Below are 9,840 nucleotides of genomic sequence, written 5' to 3'. Positions count from 1 at the left end.
CAGCAGCACTTCTTAGCGAGGTTTTTCCCATCTTGGATTTTCCTCGTACATCTGGTGTTATGTGATGTCCCTTTTATGTGTGGTTGCATTTGTGTGAGTCTCCCATATAACCAGTATGTTTGCTTTATGTTAGATCTGTTAACCAGTATACACACATAGGATAGAAAAGGTAAAAGTTTGGAAATCACTGATTCAGCCCTAGTGTTCAACATGAAGTTCATGTTTTCTAATTCACTTCATTCATTTATTTCCAACTTCACTTATGAAGGCTTGAAGATGTAAATCGCTCCAGCTTGTGAGATCATGAATTTCACTCAAAAGGTGAACTCATGAAGTTCGCTTCAAACTACAAAGTCATGAAGTTCGTTTGGCATTGCATCTACTCAAGGCGATCATCCTTCATTTCTCATTCGACTTTGCTCATGTAGGATTGCTTGTGCATGCTCATTGATGAAATTCGCTCCAAGAAGTGAAGTCATGAAGTTCGCTCCAAGAAGGCAACTCCTGAAGTTGGAATTTCGCCCCAAAAGGTGAAGCCATGAAGTAAGGATTTTGCTCCAAGGAGGCAAGTCATGAAGTAGGAATTTTGATTCAAATGGTGAACTCATAAAGCTTGCTCTCGAGTGTTTGATCATGAAGTACGCAATTTCCTTTATTCTTCCACTTCCAACATGAAGAAGGTCGCTCCAAATCTCCCAAGCATGGAGTTCGCTCCAAAGCCTTCAAACAATGAAGTTCACTCCATATCCTTCAAACATGAAGTTCGCTTCGAAAGTGAGTCATGAAGTTAAAACCTAGAGAAGACTTAGAGATGAGGCAGATTACAAATGAGCTTATTAATTACTTCATTGCACAAGATTTCAATCCTTGGAATAATTCATTCAATTGCTCAAATTCATACTTACACCAATTCTCAAGCAAGGAAAATTCACTCATCTATCACTCAACATGAAGTGGGCAACTTCAATGAACTCCTTAACTAGACCTTTAATCAACTGAAATGGGATGCAAACCTTATAAACTCACTCACTCACTTCACATTTCACACAAGGCTATTCACCTGACTCTTGGCTATTTTAAGCGCCTATGCTTCTCTAATGCAAAGGCTGATAGCAAAAGACTCAAACACAACCTAGGAAGCAAAAAAAAAGTGGGGGTCCCCATTTGCGATGGGGCGATGTGTGAATACCTCACAACACTATCCTGTCCCAAAAGGCATGCATATGATAGCATACTGGTTATTGAGTGAATCCCCGGCATATCAAATCAATATTGGGTGCAAGGTAATTGCTACAAATGGTGCTTATTATAATGGTTTCAATCCAAACCTGACCATTAATAGAAGGAATAGGCATTATGGTTTTCTTGATAACAAATATAAGGTTCATCTGATTACTTGAAGTCTTAACATGTCAGCTAGGTCTTAGGTTCATGAAGAGTATTTGACATATATGTTATAGTATCAGCTGAGTTCAAATGCTAACCATTCATCCACTAAGAAAGGATGTAATTTTTGCTAGCACTTAGTAATACAAGCCTCTTTTTTTCGTTTTTAAAAAAGGAATTGGCTACTGGCAATAGTTTGTTTACACAAAAAATAAAACAGCACAGGCTATTCCAATAATGAAGAAAATATATCCTATTCTACAGAAACATATTATTCATAAAATGTTCCTAAATTTACTCTTTATCGATTCATAAAGAAGATACAGTCCTCTCCCTTCATTAACAAAATAGTTGCCAAGTGGCTACAAGTATAAAAAGACATTTTCATTGTAATATCATAGCACAAAACATCTTATTGAATTTACATTTCCAGTTTGATTATGGTACATCAGATGACATGGAAAATAAGAAATTTTCAATAAAGAACAGGATTCATTGGTCTAGTATTATTACAATCTCCACTTGGCTTTTTGATCTTTTCTCCCTCCTAATGCCGTTTATCCATTACCTATCAGAGACATAATTCTGAAAGCCATGGCTATTAAAGTACATAAAGACAGCATTACAGTTTCTAATAATCATCTGTCATATAAAACCAAAGCATTTGAAGTGATCCTTTTGTTTGTTACAGTCCAGGAGAAAAGTGTCTGCCAGGGCCTTTGAATAACTGAAAAAATATATTTTTATTTCCTTTTAGTTTTCCTTTTGTTTATGTCACTGTCGCTGTTACTCTCATTTTCATTCTCTGAATCAGATGTCCTAGCCCTTTTCTTTATTCTTGTTTTCTCATACTCAGTATTATGCTTTGAAATGTTTTTCTTTCTTGTTTGCTCCTTCCTCCTCTCACTGTCTGTTTCACTCTCAGAATCTGACTCTGATGTATCGGAATCCAGCGAGCCTGATGAACTAGAAGAATCGTCATTAGAGATCGATTCATCTGACTCGGGGATAGACTTTTGCTGCTGCATTATAAGCCTTGGCATATTCTTCAAATGCTCCCGTAAACTCTCAGTGATACCACCAAGACCGATGGAAGTGAAGAAATTGATAGCAAACCGTGAATTTTTGGGATTGTCCTTAGGGAAAATTGAATCATAGGACTCTTGCATTGTCGGATCATTTAACCTCTCATTAAGCAACACTATACCAAGCTGCTCTGCCAACTCCTGGAAGAGAATCTTTATTAAGATACGGGAAGATGAAGTAGTATCCTCCTCTGTCAGACGTATATATGCAAGACAATGCCATGGAAGAGCATCCGTGCCAAGCAAGTGGGCAAAAAACTTTGCAACATTACGTAGTTTATTCGTTTCCAGCCTGTGGATCATAGAATACTGTTGTACAAAACACTTATCAAAAAATTCCTGATAAATTTTGTTTATCATACAGAATCTTTGACCAAGAAGACCATAATAACGAAGGTATGTTCTCTCTTGACTGCAGCACTCTAATAGCATGATACACAACTCCATCTCTTGACCAGGTTCAAGCTTGATCTTTAGTAGCTTATGACCAGCTTCCTCAAAATCAAAACTCGACATGATTGTCAAGTAAATTGTGCGCCTTAAATTGACCAAGTTCGTCTCTGTCTCATCCTGTATTCTTAGTGCTTCCTCCACTTCCTCTTCATCATCATCATCATCATCATCTGACTGATCACCTGAATCATTCTCCCCTTCTGGTTCATCCAAAGAAGCATCTCCGAGGATATCTTTCTTTAGTTTTTCATAGGCTGTCTCATGTTCTAAGAACTCAGGATCTGGCTTGAAAACATCCAAACCAGCTTCTTGATCAAGTTCGTCTTCTAGAAAAACTTCATGCGTTAACTGATCTTCTTGCTCTACAAGGTCCAATTCTGCACGCACAGCCGGGTGACCCTCAAACTTAGCTTTGCGAATTGCAAAAAGACCTTCAATCAGAAACTGTACTCGCTTGTCAATTTCCCCCTCATGGAGAATACCTCTAAATCGTTCAAAGATCCCATAAAGACCTTTCGGCGAAAGGTCTTGCAGCAAAGACCCACACTCTTTCACAAACCCAACAGCAACCTCTACACTATCATCTGTAGGATTCTCTAGTAAAAGGGTGAGAAGTTCCAAGGCAATGATCTCATGTGCAACTTGTTGATTCACTAAATGAGCTATGAATTTTGCTGCTACAATCAACGTGTGCTTAGCATTGCGTTTATATGCCCTTTTGAGCTGCAAAATAATTCTTCGCAAAAGCAAATTGTCAACTTCAGGAAACTTCGTATTTACCACAGCAATCAAGGCTGCAAAAACATCCGTAAATCCAGGGGATGCCATTTGGGATTTCATAAGAGACCTACAAAATAGACCCCTTCCACGGATGAGATTCTCTGCGAACAGCTCTGGAATGATGTTCTTGATGTTGGATGCATTCACCTTGTTTACTAAACCATTGATACTCTTTCGAAGGGCATCCCAAGTCATGCGCTGGTATTCCACACTGCTCTTGTCTTGTACATCTTTCATCATTTGGGCCAGTTTGAATGGGGGAATGTAAGCGCCCCCACTTCTTCCAACACCCTTCTCAGTCCCTCTAACAACACCTTCACCATTCTCATTCTGAGCTGAAGCTGAGACAAAACCAGAAATATTCACTTCCACAGCTTTTCTGTCCCTCTTGTTTCCTGACAAACTTCTCCTACGACCATGATTCCCCTCATGCTCGCGGGTTCTGTCTTTGCCTCTGTCTCTCCTGTCAGCGTGGGATTTGACACTGTCTGTTCGATGCCTTTTGCCGTGATCCCTCTCATTGCTATGTTCCTCGTGATAAACCCTAACGTTAGCATTATCTCCGTCAATAGGCGTATTTCTCCTATCCGTTACATGCTTCTCATCCCCGCTAATCTTTTGCTTTCTGTCTTCTTCTGACGAGATTTCTCCCTCTGAAAACTGTTTCCCAGATGACCGTCTTCCGCCATGTCTTCCACTGGTACTCATACTTTAGGTTTCAGGTTAAATGGCTAATGAAGATCCACGCCTAAATCAAATTTAAAAAAAATACTTCTCGAGTTCAAAGAGCAGATTAAATGATATCAAGAGGAAAAATTAAAAATAAAGACAATAAAAAAAGAATACATAATACAGCAAATTCTGTGGTTCACCATTAACGATTATAACAGGCAATATCTTTCAGTGTTACATCATCGTTTCAAACAAATGTTTAACTCTTCAAATATCAAGAGACGGTCGAAAATGATTTGAAGAGACAGTCTGGAAATGAGGGGTCGAAGTAAAAGAATGATCGGGTGACCGTTGAACTTGAAATTTTCAACAACTCTCAAATCTAATTTAACAAGGTTTTTTCAAAGACAATTTTATTCTATGATTATTCAAATTGACATAAACCAGAGCTAGATGTTGTGTACTTATGTACCTGTACAAGAAGAGCCTGAGTCGGGCGCTTGAAGACCAATGGCTTTGAAACCCCTGCTGCACAAATTATTTTTCTACCTCGAATTCGTAAAAGTGTGTGGGATCTGTATATGAGGATGGGCATGCTCATTCACTCCTGCATCAATAAATTTCTCACTCACTCAAAGTAACAGCTTAACAGTATAAACCAGCTCCACCATATCCTGGGCACCATGCTTATTTACTTAAAATTGAATGAATTCCTCTGTTCTTCGTAACAGTTAATCAATCCCTATCTTTAAATTCCTCGTCTTCGTAAAGATTTTACCCAGAAGTCTGGCGAGGGTTGTGAAAAGTATGTTGAGGAAAAATACCTAAATAGCTTATTACCCTTCCATGTTTGCGAATGGGATCTACATACAAAAGCCAATTTTAATTCAGGGCTCTTTGAATTTATTTCACAGATATCTGTATTACCAAATGAACAATGCATAAATGTATCGATATGTAACTTCGGGCAATTCTATGCATGATATGCTTACTCACTTGTATTGATCCACAATGAAGGATACAAACTTGAATAAATTTGGACTTATAATTAGTCATTAAATATATTGTTAATAAAAATGTGTAATATTGATGGCAATTCTTAGATATTTAAGGCCAGAGTTTAAATAGTTGGATATTGGAATCTATGGGAGTGAGTCTTTTCTGAATAAATTTGGAATTTAGAATTTAAAATTTGATATCAAATTTATTTTTATAAATATGTGTAATGTGGAGGATATTTTTTAGATTTTTTTTAAGAAAGAATTTAAATAGTTTGTATATATGTATATATATAAAATAACAGAATTTTACATATATATGAAAATTTCATACATGTACATATATGTGTATGTGTACATATACATGTATAAGTACACACTTATATCTATATGTATATAGATTGCATATATTGAAATTCTATCTACATATATAAATGTATGTATGTATAAACATACATGTACCTACATGCATACATACATACATAAGAAAATTCTATATACATGTACATGTATGCGTTTACGTGTACATATACATGTATAAGTGTGTGTGTGTGTGCGCGCACACACACACATGGGCATATGTGTTTGTACATGTACATATACACATATGCATATATACAAAGAGTGTGTGTGTGTGTGTGTTCAATTTACATAAGAATATGACAATTACAAAGAATTAGTATTTAAAACAATTTATAATTGAAATTCCATTACTTCTTTCCTTGTTAAGAAATGCAATTATAGTTAAGTATATGTATAATGGTAATAAATATTTACATATTTAATATATATTATTTTTATCTATTGTTACAAGCATTAAATTCTTTTAGACTTTGTATATGATTTTTTATTAGTTATATCATCTATTTGGATAAAATTATAGAAAAAGTGTATTTTGTTGTTGAGGTGAATTTTTTAAGGAGTTAAAAGATTAGTTTTAACATTTCATTCACTATATGTTTGGAAATACTATCCATTGAATACAAAGATAATATGATATAATGTGTACCATTATTTAGTATGATGTTATTTTTACTCTTTTTTTTTAGTGATATCTTCTCTTTGAATAAATTTAGAATCAATATATTTTTGTTATTTGGTAAATTTGGTTTAAAGGAGTAAAAATACATTAGAGATAGATAAGTAGGCTACCATGGGAGCTCATTCATCTAACCCTAGTCCTAATGATCTTGCTAGAGTATCTTAGGTGGCATATCACCTTTTTTTGTCAAATATATGTAGTTATGTTATGGTGACTTTGAAAGGGGCTTAAATCAAATGGTGGTTTGAATGTGTATAAGGGTAATTCATTTAGTGATTCCCAAGTCACTAGAATGAAGGGTTATTAAAGGAGTTTTTCATATGTAAAATTTGATGGATCTAGAAGGACATCTATATATGTTGATCCAAGAAATGTGGTGTTTCAAGCAATAAAGTAAAACTCATAGTAATATCCTAATTTTAGAGCTTAATGGTAAGGTAAATATCAACCAACAACTTATCAGGAAATTTAATGCTCATAAATAGGTTCAATTTAGGAATAATGTGAAGGAGTTGAATGAATGGGCAATATTTTCATGGTCGCCTAAAATAAATGGCTAAATAGGTATTTTTCTTTATGCTTCAGAAATTCTCATAGTGTTGTTTACATCTAAAATAGATAGGTATATAATATTTACTAAGGCCCCTTGGTCTTGGAAAAACGTCTTGTTATATACAAAGCCCTAGTTTGGTATTTCAATACTCTTATTGAGAACTTTTATGTCCTTCTAATTTAGGTTAGATCACCCAATCTACCTCTTCACTCCTAGATTCCATCTACTCATGAAAGCATAAGTAATTTCTTACCTGTAATTTTGTATCTATTTCTATAAAAACTAGAAAGCTATATCATTCAATGTTTTCTTGTATATTAGTTGGATTGGGTCTATCTAAGGGATTTCCAAATAAAATATTTTAAAATTAGAAAACGGTATATAGAATCACCATTTAGATTATGAAAAATTGGCTTCCATAAGGAAACATTATTTTGGTATTGGTCATTTGTCTACTTCTTGTCCAAAAAAAGGTAAGGACTTCCTTTGGCAAGGCTTCTTTGAAGTAAAAGATTGACTTACTACAATATACAAATTTTTTATCTTCTAATGAGAAGTAGATTAAGAAATCCATATTTATGGTACCTAAGAAACATAAGTTGATATGTGATGAGGAGTCAATATTCTAAAAAATAGGGCATGTTGTGTCACTTAAGTTTAAAGCTTATGTAGCTTCTAAATGGTCTGACACTAATCATTTAGTGTTCATACAATTATGAGTACTTATCTTGTGACTACCTTAACTCTTAATTAAGTTATTTGATCATTATTATATTCTCATTTGGATGATTAAGTTTGTTGCAAGGTGTGCACCCTTGGTCTCCTTGTGTTGTGCAACACAGCACTCGGATTTGTGGCATGGCTTAACTGCCTCATATGGATTCTATAAGTCTAGTGGTTGTATCAGGCATTAACAAGTCGATCTTTTGGTGCAATGGCAATGACACTTGTAACAAGTGGTATCAGAGCTTGGTCACAAGTTCAAACCCCTCGCTTGTGCTGGGGGGGATTGTTGCAAGGTGTGCACCCTTGGTCTCCTTGTGTTGTGCAGTACAACGCTCGGGTTTGTGGCATGAATTAACTGCCTCCTGTGGATTCTATAAGTCTAGTGGTTGTATCATGCATTAACAGGTTGATCTTTTGGTTAAAGACAACCGCACTTGTAACAAAGTTATCTTAGCTACTATATTTAGGTATATAAGTCAGTATTGATGATATCCAAGGAATAAGTAGCACAATAGGAAAAATTTATAGCAATAAAAATATTTTCACATCACCCCAAGAGAGAAACATATGCAAAAAAAGGTACTCAAAATCCACCATGCAAAAGAATAGACAAACATATCATCAAGATGACACAATCTATATAACCTAAGAAAACCCTCATGAGGAAAAACCCAACCTCCAATAGTAAATATTTGTCATAAATATTAATTATTTGTCCTATATTTCCCACACATAAAATATCTAATCAATGTCCCATGCAACTTCACAAGTGGTCCCAATAAATATTTAATGTAGCTAAGAACATCTTTAATGATGTACCACAAATAAATATTTATATTTACCCTATTACAAATATATTGCAATGGTGCATTAAATAGTTTTCCTATGTCTCCTACAAATAAACTATCTAATCAATGTCTCATACAACTTTTCAAGTGCTCCCAAACATATATCTAGTGTAGCTAAACACATCTCAAAAGATGCACCATTAATAAATATCTATTTTCAAATAATTTAAAATAATTATTTCTTGTGCAAAGTGTACAATGCCTTTTTTCTAACATCCATGCACTTTTAGTATGATTTGCATAAGGTTCAATGAATGAAATACATCATCATAGCCATTCATGAATTAACATGAATCCTCCATGTTCACATGCTTTATCAAAATACCAACACCAACATCCAAGTTGACCACCATCTCAAGAAAGAACTCCTCTCATCCTCCAACTTGCCAAATATGAAAAAAAAAGGAATAAACTAAGGTGAAGATGCATTCGTCCAAAGAATGTAAGCATCAAATCTAAGTGATAACAAAGGCTCCAAGCTACTACCAAGGAAAAAAACCACATGACTAAAGTATAAATCACAATAAATTCTGATCCATCTAATTATCCATACCTCCAAGGTATCCAAACCCATTAGAAATCATGCCAACAATATATCCAACCCATAAAATACAATCAAAATATCCATGACATGAAACCTATCAATGAAGCACATACATATCTAAGAACTCCTAATTAATGGGTAATGTCAAATCTAAAAATGTATCAAGGCATACAAATTCTACCAATAAACATTCACACAAAAGTTGTGGTTAATAATTAAAACCATGTACTACAAACAATAATCATATTGATCTACACTTGCAACAAACAACTACACTATAACTCTCCTAGAGTTCTCCGTGTATCCACAACATATTAATGTAAAATTATGAGAAGTAGCTATAGGACAAAAAGAGAAGGTGCCTAAAAATCATATCACATAACATGTGCTTCTACTAAACTCTCAAAGTATTAAGTTTTACCAAGCTAGACCTCCTTCACAACCCCAATTAAAAAGGCTTAACAACAATCGATAATTTAATCTCATAGATAAAATAAAACATGTGTATCTCATATAACCAACATGGTTATAAACCTCTCTAAAACCAAAGATATCAAAACCAAATCCATTCCATAACCAATAATAATCCTAATAGCATATCTTAAAATCCTCTAGATATCACTCTAAACCAAACTCATGTATGCAAGGAGATAAACATATCAAACACTCCTCAAATGAACCATCTAGAACTAATAGTCATAGCTCAAGATTCATCTCTTATGAGAAGAAAAATCATAAAATAAAATACATCAA

General features: G+C 34.6%; 1 protein-coding gene across 1 annotated transcript; it reads right to left on the bottom strand.

The window, feature by feature from the left end:
• Positions 1-1,749: 1,749 nt before the first annotated feature.
• On the bottom strand, positions 1,750-5,393 carry LOC131080005 (uncharacterized). Its single transcript, XM_058018054.2, has 2 exons — positions 4,849-5,393; positions 1,750-4,452 (listed from the first exon to the last, which is right to left on the bottom strand). The coding sequence occupies exon 2, from the start codon at positions 4,410-4,412 to the stop codon at positions 2,130-2,132; it is 2,283 nt and encodes a 760-aa protein (XP_057874037.2). The 5' UTR covers positions 4,413-4,452; positions 4,849-5,393; the 3' UTR covers positions 1,750-2,129.
• Positions 5,394-9,840: the final 4,447 nt, after the last annotated feature.

This window comes from Cryptomeria japonica, chromosome 3 (assembly GCF_030272615.1).
Source record: "Cryptomeria japonica chromosome 3, Sugi_1.0, whole genome shotgun sequence".
Classification (NCBI taxonomy): domain Eukaryota; kingdom Viridiplantae; phylum Streptophyta; class Pinopsida; order Cupressales; family Cupressaceae; genus Cryptomeria; species Cryptomeria japonica.
This window is presented reverse-complemented; position numbering and strand designations above follow the sequence as displayed.

Coding starts and splice junctions, on each gene's coding strand:
- LOC131080005 (XM_058018054.2), bottom strand. CDS start 4,412: ATGAGTACCAGTGGAAGACATGGCGGAAGACGGTCATCTGGGAAACAG.